We start from the raw sequence: 19,114 nt of genomic DNA on the forward strand, positions 1-19,114 counted from the left end.
GCATATGTAATATATAATTTTTATTTAAATGATAATTATCACATTTCTATCTAGAACACCAAATACAATATACATTTATAGCTATACATGTACATGTATAGTAAATGCATAAACTTTCAATAAGGCCGGTAATATATATATGTATATATTTAATGCATCATCTTGATATAATAGCATAAGCTTCGAATGTGATCCCCAAAAGAAAAATGTCTTAATATGCGTTTCTCTTTTTCACAAATAATATTAATGTATGTACGTAAACGAGTACATGTATATTCAAATAAATACTAATGAAATATTAATAGCTTTAACATCAAATAAAATTGCTAAAATTTAAATAAATTAAAAAGCTAAAAATAGTTAAACGAAACCATACAATTAAGATTTATTTATATAATTATCAAAAATGTTTTCAAAATTAAGATGGTACGCAGTACGATATATATATTTACATAAAATACAAATAAGCATAAAGCATGATGAACAGCATATGCATGATGTTGCTGTTAAAAAAAATCCCTTTAATATTAAATTAAAATAAATGTAAAAAATAATAAATAAAAATAAAATAATAACAGTATAAAAAATATGTAAATAAAATTAAATTAATAAACTAAATAAATATATATATGTATATATATATAAATATGATTATAATAAACACCTATGCATATAAATTGAGGGGGACATCATGGCAATAAATTTATAGCATATAATATTATTTGCATACAAAATAACTATATAAAAAAATATATATATTTTTTATAAATATTCTAAAAATAATATAACATATATTTACGCGCAATTAATTCGCATAAATTTTAATATACCATAGATAATCTTCCCACATAATATATTTATGAATAACATATATAATTATCATTTATTTAGCTTTCATGAGACTCCTAACTACTTTGTATATTATCGCATTCATACGTTCATAACTATTTACATATATAAACATAAATAAATGCAACAATGAAATATTAAGATAATAAAACACAATCAAACTTTATGAGAACATTAAAAAATCTATCTTAATAGAAATAATTATATTAATATATATATTATGCATATAGAAAAAAACAGAAGAATGTTTAACACATTTTTTAAAAATTTTAATTTACTCAGAATAGAAAATTCATGTGAGAATATGTGCATAAAAAAAATATTATATTAAAAAAACATGTATTTAATTAAAATATAAAACATCGATATAATAGCAATACCCATGCACAAACACCCTATTAGCATATATTTACTTTTGAATCATTGCAATATAACAAATTGAAAACGAAACAATATAGAATAATTTTTATGAAAAATGTAAACAATACTAACCCTTTTAATGGTTGTCGAACGAATGTACACAATGATAATAATTTTTGAATAGTATTTTACTATTTTTCGAAATGCAACTTATCTTGACACAATTTTCATCTATTTTATAAAATTTCTAAAAGTATAATTGATTTTCTTTTTTTAAAAATATTATATTTATGTTAAATTAAATCTAAGGATATATCCGTTTACTTTTCATAGAATATGCACACAAAAAATATAGTGAGTATAATTTGTTCATAATTATATCCCATTTCAAAAGAAATGAAAATATATGATGTTGTAATTAACTATTAAGACTTGTATAACTAAAGGTGTTTTATTTTTTTAATATCAATATTTTTCACTATGATATGTAAAAAGGAATAATTCTATAAAAAAATTATTTACCACAGATATGTTTCACCATTTTAAACTATAAATCCTACATACCCGTATTAATAGCTATTCTTATCTTATTTATTTTTTAAATTAATCTTTTAATTGTATTTGTATACATTTTCGTTTTGGCAACAAAACAATACCTTATATAGCTAATACATTTTGTATTCTTTTTCGTTATGGTTTAAGACAAAGTATAAAATAAAGCAGGAAAAACGATTTCATTACACATAAAAAAATGTAAAAAAGGAATTATAGTTACATAATTCGAAAGTTATAGAAAATGGTATATGTTTTTTTAATTAACTATTACATATATTAAATCATCGAAGTTTCAAATAATTCTTGAAATAAAACGGGAGGAAAATATATGCTTTTATTTCTTTATAATAAAGGTTATCCATTTAGATCTAATGTGTAAAATGTGTGGAAATGAGGAAAGTATATTACCATTTTACAAATATATATTTATAAAATATAATACTCCCATATATACATTTATGGAAGTTAGACAAGCATGCATGAAGAGAGCGAAATGACGATGAATATGAAGGAGAGATACACATTGCCATATATATCCTTATGTAACTTTTTATATAGAAATATGTTATTTTTCTATTTGTTCGCATGCCGATTAATGCAATTAAAACATAAATATGAAACTAATAATTTACTATTGCATTTTTTTATGTATTATTTTGATTTCTTTATATCTATCTTTTATATTGTACTAATTAGCAATTCCAGTTGGCTTTTCTATAAATAGGAATTAAAATATTATATAAAAAAGGGGATGATAATTTAAAATGCATATTAACATGAATATATATATCTATGCATCATTTTCAAAATAAAAACATAAAAATGGAACTTTCATTATTTACAAAATTAATGTTATAATTTGGTTATTAGAGAAAGCACTATATGTATTGTTCATGCATTTTTTATACTTGGTTTTGTGAGTAATCCATGAAATACTTATTCGACGCCAGACCCTGTATTTTTTTTACATACAAAAGAGAAAAAAGACAAATGAAATATATGTATCCATGTGTATATATACATTTATGAAATAACTATATGAAATAAAAATAAACCTTTCTAAAATAGTTTTGGGTTTCATATTTTTCTATATGTCTATTGTTTTCTCTATACAAAAAAATATGGAATGCTTTTCTTATTTTAGTGCTAACAGTGTAAATATATTATTTTATACTATGGAATAACTAATTTATTTTATATTTTTTAAATTAACATTTGTTTTACTAGGTCCCCACTTAAGGGGGATTCGGTATAATGAACATTAATCACGGGATAAGGTGGTTCGTTCTAAATTTTGAAATTATATTTTAATATTAAATGTGGGACAATAGGATTAATGAAAAGTAGATATATCATATTTTTAAAAAATAAGAAAAGAAAATTATAAATATGTTAATTTACCATGTCCCTATCGATTTGAAGAAATGTGCTATGCTTGTTTTCATTCTCAACTTTTGTTAATGCATGTTTTAAATTAAGACACATTAAAAAAAACACAAATAAAAAAATTAATTTTATCACCATTTTTTCTCTTTTTAAAAAGTAAAATAACACAAAATAAATAAACAATTACAAAGATAATAAATTTAAACAATAATCAAAATAATTATAACCTAAATAAAAACAGCAGCATTATAATACTTACCTAAATAACTACAATAAGAATAATAATATATTCAAAATTTTTACTTTTTTGAAAAATTCAAAATTATTAAATAATAATGGAAAAAATATAGAGAAGACAATTTATATCCTACAAGCCTTAATAAAGTAGGCAAATTAATGATAAGCATTACAAGGTTGTTCTTGTGTGTATATACTCTAATTAAGAGACATTATTTATTTTATTGTTTATATATTTTTACATTTTTTATGAACGAGCTTCTTTATTTTATTGATTACCAATTTGTAACACAATCGTGTATGAATAATATAAGGAAAATTTTAGTTGGAAATTTTTATTTACAAACAGAAATAAAATTACAATAGCATAAACAATATATATTTTTCCGAAAAATCTTTAGCTACGTTTTATCTCCTTATCCCCTTACAAGAAATTAAGATTATACAAAATGGAATAGACAATAATTATAAAAATAAACCACAGGAATATAAATGTATATATGTGTTGTTCACAATGTGGTCCCCTGTGGTTTGTGAAACATTTTAGTGCTTGGTGGAAAATTAATACGAAAAAATTATGACAAAATAAAGTAAGACAATATATTAATTTAAAAAATATAAGGAATTAAAATTTGCAAACAATTTTTTATACTTAAAAAAGCATGTAATATTAACAAAATGGATGTCTGGATTTATATATAAAAACAAATAACACATATAAAAATCGCATGTTTACATGCAATATAGCTGTAAAAATATTTTTTAAAATAAAACCATATGGTTTTTTCGAATAACCAATAGCCACAAAACATCATACTATATTCTTTCAAATCATGCATGTCATAGAGCTATTTAAAGACACATTATTTACTTAATTTTAATTAGGATGGTTATAAAAAAAAATAAATTAATTAAATTCAAACTAAACCCAAACAAAATCTGAAAAAACATCACCCTTTTTAATTTTTTTTTGCTTATTAAAATTTTAAAATAAATACCATTTTTCTTTTTTATAAAATCACATAAACAAATATGCTTACATATAAAATATGTGTTTATAACAAATGCTTATATAAATAATATATAAAATAATTAATAAATTAATCTTTACATTTTGGTGTCTTTTTTATGTTTCTTTATCATTTGAGTAAAAATGAGTTATTCCAATAGTAACACACAACAACAATCCAACACAGTAAGTGTTTATAATACAAGGACTGAAAATCCAAGTAAAACAAAATTGATTCGGTTGGTAAATGGCCACTATAGACGAGTAGTAGATATTTCAAACAGAGACGAAAAAGAGATCTTATTTAGAACATGCACATGTGCATTCCCTACCCCTAGGAACAAAGATATTAGTAAGTTTATATTCATATTAGATAATAGTAAATAATATATCATTATATTTTTTTTATTGTTATTTTTTTTTATATTTTTTACCTTAATCAGGAAATCCATATATACCTCCCCCAAATAATGTAGAAACTATCGCATATAGAAAAAGAATATATTCTTCCTTTATGGATAAAGAATGCAGTGACATTCAAAAAAATGAATCAACTACTGAAAGTGAAGATACCATTGAAGATTATTCCGAAACAGCATCGATACAAGAAAGTACAATAGACGACGAAACAGAGCCTTTAATTAGTAGTAATGAAACTGAGGATGATAAATTTTATGGATTATTCGACGAAGTGGAAGATGAAAAAAGGGAAGACCTAATTGAAGAAAAGGAAGAAGACTTTGTTGAAGAAAATGAAGAAAGCTTAATTGAAGAAAAAGAAGAAAGCTTAATTGAAGAAAAAGAAGAAAGCTTAATTGAAGAAAAGGAAGAAAGCTTAGTTGAAGAAAAGGAAGAAAGCTTAGTTGAAGAAAAAAAAGAAGTTCCACCTGAAAATAAGACATTAATATTGCCTTCCAAAACATTAATGAAAGGAATAAAAACTAATATTTACTTTTTATCGAATAAAGAAAAAATTCAAGTTATATTGTGCTATAATTATAAATGTGATGCTGTTGCATTTGAAAAGGGAACGTATTTAAGATATCTCTATATAAAATCTATTAATAATATTATATTAAATGAACGAATGATTGCAGAGTTATGTAAAAATGAAAACTTAAAATATATATTAGCATGCAATTCCATTGTTGTAGAATCTAGCGATTTTATAAAACCTTTGATTATTGAATTTGAATCTTCAACTTCAAAAAATATATTCGTTAAACATATAAAACATAATTCAAAAAAAGAAATGGATATTAATAAATTCGATGAATATATGCGCGACCTTAAATCAAATGAAAAAATTCGTCTTCAAAAAGTTGAACGATTTCATTCCATAAATTTGGCATACAAACAATGAAGGAATTTACCTTATTCTTACTATTGCTATTTTATTATTTTATTAAAAAAAAAAATTTTTTTTTTATACTTTTTTTGTGGATATTTTTTGGTGAGTACCCATTAATATAAGTAAATTGAAATATATGATAGCTTTGGTAAGACCCATTAAAATAATACTTACATTGTACATAAGATGATTATATATTGTGTGTCCATATTCTTTATATTTCCGACATTTTATATTTTATATCGTATATATATACACCTGTTTACTATTTTCAAATGTGTTACATATTTTTCCCCTGAATTTGATTTTTACACAACTATATTCTACATTAAATAAAAGCTATATACCAAAAAAATGCATATTAAAAATATACCTTTATTAAGCTTTTAAAACACATTAAAATAAATTGTTGTATGTAATATATATATTTATTTGTAACACAAAGATAAAATAAAATTAAATCAAAGATAAAGAAGTAAGAAAAAAGAGATAATGGCCATTATCACTCCAAAACACTTTTTGCCCTCACATATATAAAATATATTAATTTATAAATTTGTTTCTTCTTCCTATTCATCCATTTTGTTTCCTTCTGTAGATCCATTATTTTGTTTTCCTTACCTATTTTAGAAATTTTTATTACATACTATTTTCGGGGGATGTGTTAATAAACAAAAAATGCGTGAGCACAATTTTCCTTATGATATTATGCATATATATATATTATATATCACCTACATTTTTGAAGATTTTATTTCATGATATATTTCTTTTAAATTCATACTCATTTATTTTATTTTTTATAACTTTAAAAATATCATAATTTTTAACTTAAAGTAAAATAATAATAAATAAATAAACTGTTATAAATGAATAGCATTTTCAGTTGCATAAAATAATACTCCATTTAAGTTCAATTATCACTGTAACTTGTGTTCTAAAAGCATATTTTTTTATGAAAAATACACAAATATCCACATATATAGTAAATGAAAAAATGTGTGATAGCATTTATCATGAGTTGAAAATGAGGAAATAGAAATATATGTAATGGCATGTTTTATTTTACCAATTTGATTATTTTAAATATGACAAAAGGAAGCATAATTCACTTAAAAATTATGAGTATACAATACTTGTAATGCTTTACAAAATTTTTTATATCAATAAATAGAATATGCTTTTCTTAAAAAAGCCATGATAATTTTGAAGATCCTTTTTATGTTCATAAGTCTAACTCAGTCATTTATGATAAAAAAGGTAACTAGAAAATGTATTTTTTGGTATACCCATAACAGTGTCATTCATCCTTTGCTTTCCCTAATAGGCATATTTTTCGTATATATATTTTTAATTCATTTATTTTCGCTGATTATGTAGATAAAATGGGGGGACGATAACTTACATGGTAGCCAATTTCGGCTATACAGGGCGAAATATTTTAGAAAATTCAAAACAATGCCATATATTAGAGATTCTGGAGAAAATCATATAAAAGAATTAACAAGAGAACGTGTAAAATTAAATAAGTATACAGCAAATCCAATAACTCGCGGTGCTAACTTTCTCTTTATATGTAATTTGGACAATAGATTATCATCTCAAGATGTTACTCATTTTTTTAACTATTTTATTGGTATTGGAAGTTGTGTAGCTCAAATAAAAAGGAATAGATACACTGGTAATGAAAATAAATAATCATACATAAATACCTATGTAGCAAATATTACGATTTCCACAAATGTTACATATGTTACTATTTTTGTGTACCCTGATATTTTATTTTTTGAACCTTAGCCTTTTATTTCTTCGCCTCATTATTCCAATACAATTTATTTTTTATAGGAAGAAACATGGGACATGGAATTTTGAAATTTAAAAAAGCTGAGGATGCAACAATTGTTTTATTAAATTATCAAGGAATAAAGTTGGGAGAAAAAAATATAATTTTAACAGAAGCTTTTAAAAATGATTATTTAGAACAAAAAAAGCATATATGTAATATATATAAGCCACCCACATAATATCACATTCCCGAGTCGCCATATTTTATAAGTATAATTTATTTGAAAACGACTTTGTGATCAAAAGTTTAACCATTTCTCAAGTCACAGACTTGCATATATATAAATATATAATCATAATTTATCAAAAGTTATTTGAAAGTTTAGCATAAAGAATAAAAAATTAATTCACAAAAAAAATTAATAATCAAATGAATGAATAATATCAAAATACTCAAAGAGGTTAACAAACAATATATGAATCTCAAAGAAACAAAATAAAATACACACTAGTGTGTAGAAATATGGATTTTCGTTCCATCCCGCTCTTTTTTTTGTACATTTTTCATAGCATATATATCGAATGAAACATTTTTAATAGTTTTCTTTCTTATCCTTTTTTTTTGTTAATTTTTCCAAAAATCTAATACAATTTTCACTGCATTGCTTAATTGTTGTTCATAATTTTTTGATACATCTATTTCATTTAATGGGATATTATATCTTTTTACAAATCTATTTAATATCCATCTTCTTTGTCTTTTTGCGTATTGATATGTTTTTCTAAATAAGTTATCTTTACATTTGTTAAATAAATCATTATCATCAATATTATTTATTTTTTTTTCAATATAACTATCAAACTCTTTATATGCAATACTTTGACGTATGCCTTTCCCTTTTAATTTTGTATTTGTATTATTTGGCATTTTTTTTAATTTCATTCCTTCTTCTAGTAATCCTTTTGAAATCATTACATTTATTCTGTTTTCAATTTTGTCTTTTAATATACCATCATCTTTATGATCTAAATAAAAAAAGCAAGGTGCATATCGCGTTTTATCGAGTTTATTATTTTTATGGCACTTCATTTTTATTAAATCACTATGTTTTTTATTAAATGTATAAAAAATATCTAAACTTCTACAAATTCTTTTTCTATCATTTTTATGTAATTCTTCAGCTCTTTCTGGATCAACCATTTTCAGTTCTTCATGTAGCTCGTCATTTGTTTTATTTGTATAATCATCATGCTTTATTTTATCGATTTCAATATCATTGTCTTTCTTTATATCTACAACTGATTCCCACAATAAAGATTCTATATATAATAATGTCCCCCCAGCAACAATTGGCAACATATTTCTATCATTAATAGCTTCAATAATTGGAATAGCATAATTAACAAATTTATGAGCATTAAATTCTTCGGTGTTATCACATACATCTAGCATATGGTGTTTTATATCACCCATCTCTTCATTTTCTACTTTTGCTACTCCGACACTAAAATTTTTATATACCTGCATCGAATCAGCACTTATTATTTCCCCTTTTATATCATGCTTTAATAGTTCGTTGTATAAATCGATGCTAAATTGAGTTTTTCCACTGCATGTTATTCCCATGATTATAACAACTTTTTTTTTCTTTTCTTTTGTATTCATATTAAAACATGATAAATTAATTTCACCATTACATTTTGATGTTGAATCATTTTTCTCATCATCTTTTTGGTTGTCAATCAAAATTTCGTTACCTAAATTTGATTCCTCTCTTTTTTCAATACTAGCTAAAGTGCTATCATCCTGCATTTTGTCCACTTTTGAGGGGTCTTCACTTAAGCCTGTTAATACATCTATCAATTCAATATTTTTTACATCATCTGCTTTGTTTTTTTGGCAATAAACTGCATTTCTTTTTTTAATGGTTGTATCACCCAATAGTTTATTGCATATATATCGAAAAGTATACCTTCTATTATTATGACAAACTTTTCTTTTTATGTAATTTTCCTTTTTATAATTATAATAAAGTTTTGTATTATACTTTTTGAAACACTTTTTAATACTCGGTGAAAATTTTCTACCTATACAATAACTGTTTCCAAATAATCTGCTATTATATGTATAATTATTATTCCTTTTTAAGTATATATATGTTTTGTTTATTTCATGAAAAGCCTTAATTTTCAAAGAAATGCATATTGAGAAAATTATGTATATGATTATATAAACATATATCTTATAAAACATTTGGATTTTAATGCTGCAATGTATATATGCGTATTTTCCTCAGTTCGTTGTACATAAACACAATTATAGTCCTACATATTCTTTGTATAGTCTTATATAAAAAACTGTCTCAAACAAATAAAGCAAACGTATATACTATTATTATTTCAGCATGAGTAAATTTATTTGATTTTTATATTACTAATTTATTATATTATTAAAAAAAACAAGAGAAGCATAGAATGAAGAACATGAAAAATTAAAGACTATAATCTGCTTCGTTCTCTTGAAATAATTACATTCTCAAACTAATTTAGTTAATATAATTTTATTCATATAAAAAAATATATTTTACCTTTTTTATAAAATATAATTAAGCCATGCATGTAATAATATTTACGATGCGAAAAAATAAAATTGTATACAAAACAAAAAAAAATTAAAAAAACAATGCAACATATTTATCACTATTATATGTATATTTTTATTTATTTATATATTTAAATAAATAAATGAACAAAACACATTGACAATATTTTAAACAAGCTTGTCACTACATTTATATCATTTTCAAACTTTCCAATTTCATCGTTTCAACTATTGGTGAGTACTGTGCTATAACTTTAGATATAGAAAATTGTAGAGCGTCTTTTATCATTTCGCTTTGAGCTTTTAATAACTTCATTTGTAATTCTAAGATTTTTTGGCGTTCCAACTGTTCAGAAATATCTCTTCTTTTTTGCATTTGCATCACAAGTTCATCAATCGTTGGGTAACTAAAATTGTGGGGAAAAAACATGACATAAATGGAAATTATAAATAAAAACTACTATTATATTTCACATAATTATGAACTCCATCTTTTAAAATTACCCATAGTCAGTTTGACTTATTTTTACATTCAATATATTTCCAACATTCTCATCGGTTGTATCCTCAATAAATGATGACTGTTTTTGATACTTTTCCTAAAAAGTTATAAAATAAAAAATGTTAATAATTTATGGCCAATTTAAAGTGTTTTAATATTAATTGCCCTCTATACAATTTAGTATTGCTTTAACTTTTTCGGCTTCATCTCTTTTTCCCATTTCTTTCAACTCCTTTTCCAATGCTCTATGGACAATCTATTATAATATAGGGGGAAATACCAGTAAAAAATTATATATATTAAAATATATTGAAATGGAGTGCAAAAAGAAAGGTACTATAAATGGAGCATAACATTTTTATCAACTAAGAATGGGTTTAATTGAAGTTGAATTTGTTTTTCTAGCTCAAGAATTGTTATTTCCGTCAGAATCCCGAATTCAGATATTGCTGTTTCAAACATCTTTGTAAAATGAACAAATAAAAAAATATTTAAATCTTAATATATGAACAATGTTCATATTCATGCATATATATATGGTTGTGTGTGTATATGCTTATAGTTCAACTATCCCTTATTACCGCTACTTCTTCATCTGTTCTATATTGTTCGATCTCCACTATTTTTTCCTTTATTTCAGCACTAGGTTCATTTGCTTCTGATAACTAAAAAATTTATAAATTGCACATTAGTTTAAAGTACCTTTTTAATGATGTTGCTATGGCTATAACAATGGTATGACTCTTATTATTCATAAATGCATGTCGATTATTTAATTATGCAGATTCACTCACATATATCTTAACAGATGGTATAGTTTTATTAATATAATTTTGTTGCAAAAAGGAAGTATGATTTCTAAGTTCGGGTGGGGGAAGAGGACCACTTTTTTCGCTATTTCTTTTTTGTAACTTTTTTAAATTATTTTCTTCAGATGGTTCGGACACTTTTCGAAGTCTATCCTTTTTTAAAGTTTTTACCGAACTAGAAACAATGAAACCTAACATTTTGGGATCACTAAAAATGCTTAACATTTTTTTAATTGTGTCGTCTATTCTTATTTTCGAATTTGCCAAAGATTTATTATATTCATCTTCTAATTTTTGCATAATTCCCTAAATATTATTCACAAAAACATTTAAATTATTACTTCCCTTATTTTTTATTTTACTGTTTGATCACATCATCGTTTATGTATATGGTATTATTTATGTAACATTTTTAATTTATTATATATCATTTTATTTTATGTCCATTTGTACCTCTTCTAACTTAAGCCTAGCAGATTCAAGAATCTTTATTTCTGCTGAAACTTGGGGTAATGGCTATAAAAAGAATAAATCAATGTTCCCACATAATTATTGAATAATTTTTTACTAAATTTTTATTTTTATGTAATAAATTATATTATTGTTTATATAATTCTTATTATAATGCCGTTAATTTTCTTAACATTTTCGGGAGGACTTAGTTTAACTTCTATTGAGGGTAACGATTTTGAGTTGTATTTATAATCTGTCGACCATCCTTGGACTTCCTAATAAAAAAGTAAGCATATCATTAGGAATAAATGATTAAAGTCCATTTATGATATATATAAGTGCATGTTTCAATATATTTATTTAATATTTTTTGCCTACTTCATCAGACATGATTATCTGAAGAAATTGTGACGCCAAAACACCACAAAATAAAAGAAAATTTAATCTATATAACATTTTATTTATTTATTATTATAAAATAACAGAATAATTATATTTATATGTTTAATTTTGTTAAATTTGAAGTTTTAAAAAATTCAAGTAGGCTCATACATGCATGATACACATTACAACACTTTTCTTTTAATTATTAAATAAGCATGCAAAAAAGATAAAGAAAAAATCATATTTTAATATAAAAAGAACAAGTAGTTATATATATATAATAAAATAAATAGTGCATATATAAATGCGCTACTGTAATACTTATAATAATTAGACATAATTGTACATACACTTAAAAGAATATTATTACTTTGAAAAAAATTATATACAAAATATATTTTTCCATCTTCAATAGCTATAAAATATTACATATTAATAATTTGTAAAAAAATAAATCTTAAAATAATTAAAACTCTTTAATGATTATAAGATTATTTATATTTTATTTGTTGTATCAGCATTTGCTTAATATAATCATAAATGCTTATATATGCACATTTTTAACAATACTTTATTTCTGTATATATTTTATAAAATATTCGAATATTTTTATAATGTAATTATATTGGCTTTTATTTATTATTTTGGTCTTTAAAATTTTATTTTCCCTCTTCACTTTGAGTTTCTATTGTATTATAATCAGATTCACTTTCGCTCTCTTCAGATGTAGACGACCCTTTCTTTCCACTTTTTTCTGATTCACTTTCAGTTTCGCTTTCTTCAGATGTAGAGTCTCCTTTCTTTTCACTTTTTTCAGACTCAGTTTCACTTTCTTCATATTCAGATTCTCCTTCCTTTGCACTTTTTCCCGATTCGCTTTCGCTTTCTTCAGATGTAGATGCCCCTTCTTTTTCACTTTTTTCTGATTCACTTTCAGTTTCGCTTTCTTCAGATGTAGATACTTCTTTCTTTTTACTTTCGTCAGATTCACTTCCACTCTCCCCAGAAAAATATTCCTCTTTACTTTCATTTTTTTCCAAAGAGTGTTTCCTCTTATTTTCATTTCCTTCAAGTTTAGGTTCGTTCTTATTTTTGCTATCTTCATATGACGACAAGCTTTCGTTTTCTTTTTCATCTGAAGTTGATTCATCTTCTCTCTTTCCTTTGCTTCCTGATTCATTTTTCTCTTTAGTTATAATCTTTTCTCTTCCTTCACTATCACCCTCGTCACTTTTACTATCATCACTATCGGTTTTGTCACTTTCATTGTCATCTTTTTCCGTATCACCATTATCTTCATATTCACTATCCTCAACTTCTTTTTCACTGGAGCTTGTGTCTGATTTACTTATGTTATCATCCTTTTTATTTATGGTTACAAGTTGTTTGGTATCTTCAACAATATTGGGATGATTTATCATGCAATCTACACTTTCAGATTTAGCATATCTATAGTTTTCTATATCACTATTACCATTATTATTATTGTCTTTACTTATATTTACACACTCATTTGTTTCAATCATTTGATAATCCTTGCTTTTGGTATCATTCTCGCTATTTTCATTTTCTCCAATCATTATTGTAATTTCATTATTTATATCAAGCATATCAGTTCCTACATCTTTCCGTTTTATTTCCTTATCTATGTCTTGTTTATTTTCTATAGTATATTCTTCTATTCCGTTTTTGTAGTTCCTCATATCGTTATTTTGAATTTTTGATGACTCATCTACTTCGTAATTTCTTTCATTAATCTCATTTTCCTCAAAGTCCAATTCATCTGAATTTTTTTTTTCAAAATTATTATTATTTTCATTAATGCAGACAATATTTTCAGAATTTTGTTTATCAATATTGTTAAAATTTATATCATCAGTTAACAACTTAAAATAACTGTGATCTATCGCATTTTTAGTATAGTACAATTTTAAGCTATTTTTAATATGATTATAAAAATCATCATATTTTAATAAACTTTCCATTATGTTATTTACAAGTATTAAATAATTAGGATCCTTTTCTTGTAGTTTATCTATATAATTTTTAAAATTATTTTCATCATTATCTACTTTTTTTTCAACTATTATTTCGCTGCCCATTTTTACATATTCTTTATTGTCCATTGAAATATTACACTTTATTTCATTTTCTGTATCTTTCATCAGTTCGTCATTTTTATTATTTGTTACACTTTCAGCACTTTCTTTTTCGCTCACATCAATCTCTTCCTCTTCTATTACCTCTTCTTCTATTTCTTCCTCCTCTTCTATCTCTTCCTCTTCTATCTCTTCCTCCTCTTCTATCTCTTCCTCATATTCTATCTCTTCCTCTTCTATTTCCTCCTCCTCTTCTATCTCTTCCTCATATTCTATCTCTTCCTCTTCTATTTCCTCCTCCTCTTCTATCTCTTCCTCTTCTATTTCCTCCTCCTCTTCTATCTCTTCTTCATATTCTATCTCTTCCTCATATTCGACTTCTTCTATTTCTTCTTCTTCCCCTTCTGAAGGATCGGGAGATGAATAAATTATATTTTTCCGTCGGGGGCGTTGAAAAAGGCTCACATCATTCTTCGTAGAAACGGATTCGATAGGAATCACAGAAGTGCTCACTTTCTTATGCTTTTGAAAGTCAAATGTTTTAGGCGAACGTGATTTAATTAAGAATGGATTGCTTCGTCCATTGCCTTTTCGTAATGATTTATTATCTCTATATAGATAATCATTTTTCTTACCAACATTTTTTTGTATATCTTCTAATTTGCTACCATTTTTTTTTTTAATAAGAACATCGTTTATTTTTTTATTTGCAATATAACCCTTTACCGTTTGCACCTTTTTTATTGATGAAATTGGCTTAGGTTGTTTCTCTTTTAAAAATATATTTTTTAAAATATTTGTAGCGTCTACATATTTAAATTCATTCTTAAATACGAAACGTTTTTTATTATTTATTGGTTTTGTTACTTCCGATTTTTTTTTAATTAAATCTTGCTTTTTCATTATTTTAAATATTACATTTATGATATGTCGACACCTCAAAAACTATTAATAATATATATCCAACGAATAATGGGGAAATAAATTTATATATATATATAAGTAAATATAAGTGTACATGCATAGTATATGCCTATATGTGTTAGCAAATTCAAAAAGACAAAACAGTGAGTTCAAAATTTTATACCAAATGAAACAAATAGGTCACATAAAAAATGGAATAGTATAATATATACATAAACATCACATATATAAATAAGTATAATTTGTTTAAATAGGCTCGAATTCGAATAAATATGCATGCATGAATACATATTTTACGGAAAAAATATTTTTACTCAATAGTATATAAAGATAGTATATCTACCATATATATATTCATACTATATTAGTATGTTGGATTATATACACACTAATATATTTACGCGCACGCATAATATTTAAAAAATACAAAAAAAATAAATAATAGGAAAGGAAAAGACAAAATGCATACAAGCATTTAATGCTTTTTTTATGTTTAGGAACATATTAACAAAAATACAAACTATTTTATAATATCATATAACATTTTTTTAATATAATTAATTTTGTCTTGTTCATTTTTTTGGGGTAATAATTCTTTATATAAAAGGAGAACTTTATAATTCAGCCTTTTAAATAAATTATATCTTTGCAAAAAATATGGAGTCATAATTAACGTTCCTTCAAAAGTGTTTTTATCAGATATACATTCAATAATCAAATTAAACTCTTCTATAAAAATTGGAATATCATAATTATACAAGTTCAAATAATTTACTTGGCAATTTAATTTATAAAGAATATTAACAACATCATTTATAAAATGATAATCTAAATTTTTATTTTGCTGCATCACAGAATTCTGAAATGAATTCAAAAATTGTAATATAGAAGTGTCCAAATACTTTTTATTAAGCCATGAACAGAATCCATGATGATATATTAACTGTATTTCCCTTACGAAATATAGGTAGCTAAAATATGAAATACTTTGATTGGTACTAGAATTAAGCATAGTGCTTCCATCTTTGGGCAATATAACTATGCGTAACATATTATTTAAAAATATATTTAAATCAAAAATAAAATTTGCATCTACTGTTTCGTTTGGTATTTTTAATCGTAACAAATTTAAAATTAGCTCATACATAACCCTATCCTTTTTATTATTAAATGTTAATACTTTAAGCCGTTTTATTAATTTATACAAATCTTCTTTTTTTAATATTATGCTAAAAAAATATGTACAATATAATATATTAGTTATTTCAAATATATCATAACTGTTTATGTTATTAAAAATGTATTTGCTGATTAATTTTAATTTATCACAATCTCTCTTTCTTTTATTTTTTAATAAAATCAAACATTTAAGAATTTTTTTATTATATCTGTCTGTATTCCTTTGACCATTTAATTCATAATTTGGTTTAATTACACATTGGGATTCTTCATTATTATAACACTCATTTTCGAATAAATCTTTATTTGCATTGTTTTCATACAATTTGCTGCCTTCTTCACTTTTAGAATCATGCTTATTTGCTAGGGATATAAAATCATTGTACTGCTTATTATAAATAAAATTGGGTTTTATTTTGCCTACTAATTTGGAATGTATGTATTTTCTCTTTCCTAGCATACCTCGGGCGCATTGCTTTCATATAAAAAATAAAGAATATAAATATATACACTCATATAACATAACAAGGGAAATAATAAGTTAAGACAGTTTCCAATAGCGTATCAAATAAAAAATATATAGACATATGCATATTTACTTTAAAATATAATAAAAATAAAAGCTTACTAAATTGATCAAACTTGAAAATATAGGTTTTCCAAATACAGTTTCCCAATATATACGTGTATTCATAATTCTCTATGGAATATTTAATACATAAATTATAATACCCACAAGGCGCTCTACATTTGAAATATAAATAATAAAAACGCCACCTTCACCTTTTATATTACTAAAACAAGGGTTTACTTTTAAATCAAAAAATTATCTTGATTTTTTGTCACCCTATTTTTATAAATCTTTCTCATAAGTTTCGTAATAATTTTAGGATTCTAATTTTTCTATTTCTTTGTATGCGTATATTTACTATATATAATTTTAAAATGCTTTCTAACGTAACATTTTTTTCTGGGCGTGCTAACAGCAAACAACATTTTTTAAGCTTTTATTTTTATTCTTTTTTTTCACATTTAAAACTGTATATATTATGTGCCCCTTTCCCATTTTGTGCGCATATCAATAATCATAAATTTTAATATATTACTTGTTTACATTTTACTTTTTTCTTTTAAATAAAAATGTGCGATGGTAAATCAAAATGCCATAATATTATACATAATTTTGCCATATCTTATTTTTTTAAAGAGTAGTTTTAATATATATATATATTTTATTTATAATATTTCGAAGATGAGAAAGTATATGCGTTATCACTATATGTATAAATAGCATTATTGTACTATATATAATGTTTAAGGGGGGAAAATGAACCGTATTTTTATACCATATTTTTTAATTTTTTTAATTTTATATATATTTAAAATATACTTAGTTCATGGAATAAATTTTCAAAGGAATTGTGTACCATCATTCGTAAACTGTAGATCAAACATATTTAATAAAAGGAAATATGGAAATGCCTTATTTTGCTATAAAAAAAAAGTTAAAGCTAAAGAGTTGAGGAAATTGACAACTGAACAACTCGAGAAGGTAACTATATTATTTTATTCATTTATTTCTTTAATTCGTCTAAGTGTATTTTTTTAAAGGCTTATATAATAGTATACATATGATTACATATATTATACCCATATAATACATAAAGACATACTTATATTGTGGTTATATCATCGAAACTGTTAATAATCACACCAAAATGAAATGAAAAACGTATGCTCCTATGTAAATACAACAATATATTTCTTTAATTCACAGGAAATTGTTAAGTGTAGGTTAGATATCCAATTATTTCAACAACAAGGTTTTTACGATATGCATAATTATAACGTATATTACGAAAAAAATGCAAGGCGAAAATTAGCTCAGTTGTTAACAATTTATTATGAAAGATATTTAGATAACAATGTTAGGATAAAAAACTGATTTTTTTATTTTTCCAAAATGGTAAATGGTTATTGAAAGAAAAAATAAAGGCGAATACAAATTGTTTATTTTTTATTTACTTTGGCTTTCTGACATAAAGGAATAAATATTTTTTTTTAATGAGACTGCAAACAGTTTTTTAATTAACACAACAATACATATTTTATCAAAGGAATATACAATTTATGCATATAGTATTTATTATATCAATATAGGCGTCGCCATTTTTTCTGCAACGCTTTTACCTTTTTTTTTTATTTTTTTTTTGTGATACTTATAAATTTGAATAACTTTGTATTTTTTTATATACAATAATTATTTTTCAATATTGTGTTTTAACAAATATGTAACTTTTATTATTTTTTTAATATACTTTTTTTTACTCTTAAATATGTAGAAATAAATTTACGTGCGCTTTATCGAAACCACAAAATTTATTTCCTATTCATGAAACAAAATAAATTAAAAAAATATATATTGTTATAAATATTTTTTCACAACTATTTGTGAAAGCATAATTTTATGTTTTTTATTAAAATGAAACCATTAAAAATGTTTATTTAATAATAGCAATTATACATTAGTAAAAATATATAGAGGTGCTCCTCCTTTGTTTTTTTAAAGCTTGTATTTCTTTGTATATCGAAGAAAGGGAAAATATTGGGGGAAATAAATATTATTGTGA

The 19,114-nt window shown here is 23.6% G+C and overlaps 8 protein-coding genes across 8 annotated transcripts; 3 read left to right on the forward strand and 5 right to left on the reverse strand.

Annotated features, from left to right (window-relative positions):
- Positions 1–2,118: 2,118 nt before the first annotated feature.
- PCHAS_0607600 (LIMP protein, putative) lies at positions 2,119–3,288 on the reverse strand (the record flags this gene model as incomplete). Its single annotated transcript, XM_016797460.1, has 6 exons — positions 2,119–2,132; positions 2,454–2,478; positions 2,673–2,717; positions 2,820–2,871; positions 2,978–3,051; positions 3,166–3,288. 6 exons carry the CDS (start codon positions 3,286–3,288, stop codon positions 2,119–2,121), a joined length of 333 nt encoding a protein of 110 aa, XP_016653411.1.
- A 1,252-nt stretch (positions 3,289–4,540) lies between these two features.
- On the forward strand, positions 4,541–5,759 carry PCHAS_0607700 (conserved Plasmodium protein, unknown function; the record flags this gene model as incomplete). Its single annotated transcript, XM_016797462.1, has 2 exons — positions 4,541–4,748; positions 4,840–5,759. 2 exons carry the CDS (start codon positions 4,541–4,543, stop codon positions 5,757–5,759), a joined length of 1,128 nt encoding a protein of 375 aa, XP_016653412.1.
- A 1,185-nt stretch (positions 5,760–6,944) lies between these two features.
- On the forward strand, positions 6,945–7,771 carry PCHAS_0607800 (RNA-binding protein, putative; the record flags this gene model as incomplete). The annotated part of the gene is made up of 3 exons (XM_016797463.1): positions 6,945–7,007; positions 7,128–7,428; positions 7,593–7,771. 3 exons carry the CDS (start codon positions 6,945–6,947, stop codon positions 7,769–7,771), a joined length of 543 nt encoding a protein of 180 aa, XP_016653413.1.
- A 386-nt stretch (positions 7,772–8,157) lies between these two features.
- On the reverse strand, positions 8,158–9,786 carry PCHAS_0607900 (tRNA delta(2)-isopentenylpyrophosphate transferase, putative; the record flags this gene model as incomplete). Its single annotated transcript, XM_733003.2, has 1 exon — positions 8,158–9,786. The coding sequence occupies one exon, from the start codon at positions 9,784–9,786 to the stop codon at positions 8,158–8,160; it is 1,629 nt and encodes a 542-aa protein (XP_738096.2).
- A 538-nt stretch (positions 9,787–10,324) lies between these two features.
- On the reverse strand, positions 10,325–12,354 carry PCHAS_0608000 (blood stage antigen 41-3 precursor, putative; the record flags this gene model as incomplete). The annotated part of the gene is made up of 9 exons (XM_016797464.1): positions 10,325–10,541; positions 10,639–10,733; positions 10,830–10,892; positions 10,991–11,098; positions 11,218–11,301; positions 11,431–11,751; positions 11,899–11,961; positions 12,090–12,173; positions 12,277–12,354. 9 exons carry the CDS (start codon positions 12,352–12,354, stop codon positions 10,325–10,327), a joined length of 1,113 nt encoding a protein of 370 aa, XP_016653414.1.
- Positions 12,355–12,941: 587 nt separating this feature from the next.
- Positions 12,942–15,284, reverse strand: PCHAS_0608100 (conserved Plasmodium protein, unknown function; the record flags this gene model as incomplete). Its single annotated transcript, XM_737643.2, has 1 exon — positions 12,942–15,284. The coding sequence occupies one exon, from the start codon at positions 15,282–15,284 to the stop codon at positions 12,942–12,944; it is 2,343 nt and encodes a 780-aa protein (XP_742736.2).
- A 541-nt stretch (positions 15,285–15,825) lies between these two features.
- PCHAS_0608200 (conserved Plasmodium protein, unknown function) lies at positions 15,826–17,178 on the reverse strand (the record flags this gene model as incomplete). The annotated part of the gene is made up of 2 exons (XM_016797465.1): positions 15,826–16,959; positions 17,113–17,178. The coding sequence occupies 2 exons, from the start codon at positions 17,176–17,178 to the stop codon at positions 15,826–15,828; spliced, it is 1,200 nt and encodes a 399-aa protein (XP_016653415.1).
- Positions 17,179–17,811: 633 nt separating this feature from the next.
- On the forward strand, positions 17,812–18,429 carry PCHAS_0608300 (50S ribosomal protein L29, putative; the record flags this gene model as incomplete). Its single annotated transcript, XM_016797466.1, has 2 exons — positions 17,812–18,036; positions 18,262–18,429. The coding sequence occupies 2 exons, from the start codon at positions 17,812–17,814 to the stop codon at positions 18,427–18,429; spliced, it is 393 nt and encodes a 130-aa protein (XP_016653416.1).
- Positions 18,430–19,114: the final 685 nt, after the last annotated feature.

The sequence above is a fragment of the Plasmodium chabaudi genome, assembly GCF_900002335.3.
Source record: "Plasmodium chabaudi chabaudi strain AS genome assembly, chromosome: 6".
Taxonomy (NCBI): Eukaryota; Apicomplexa; class Aconoidasida; order Haemosporida; family Plasmodiidae; genus Plasmodium; species Plasmodium chabaudi.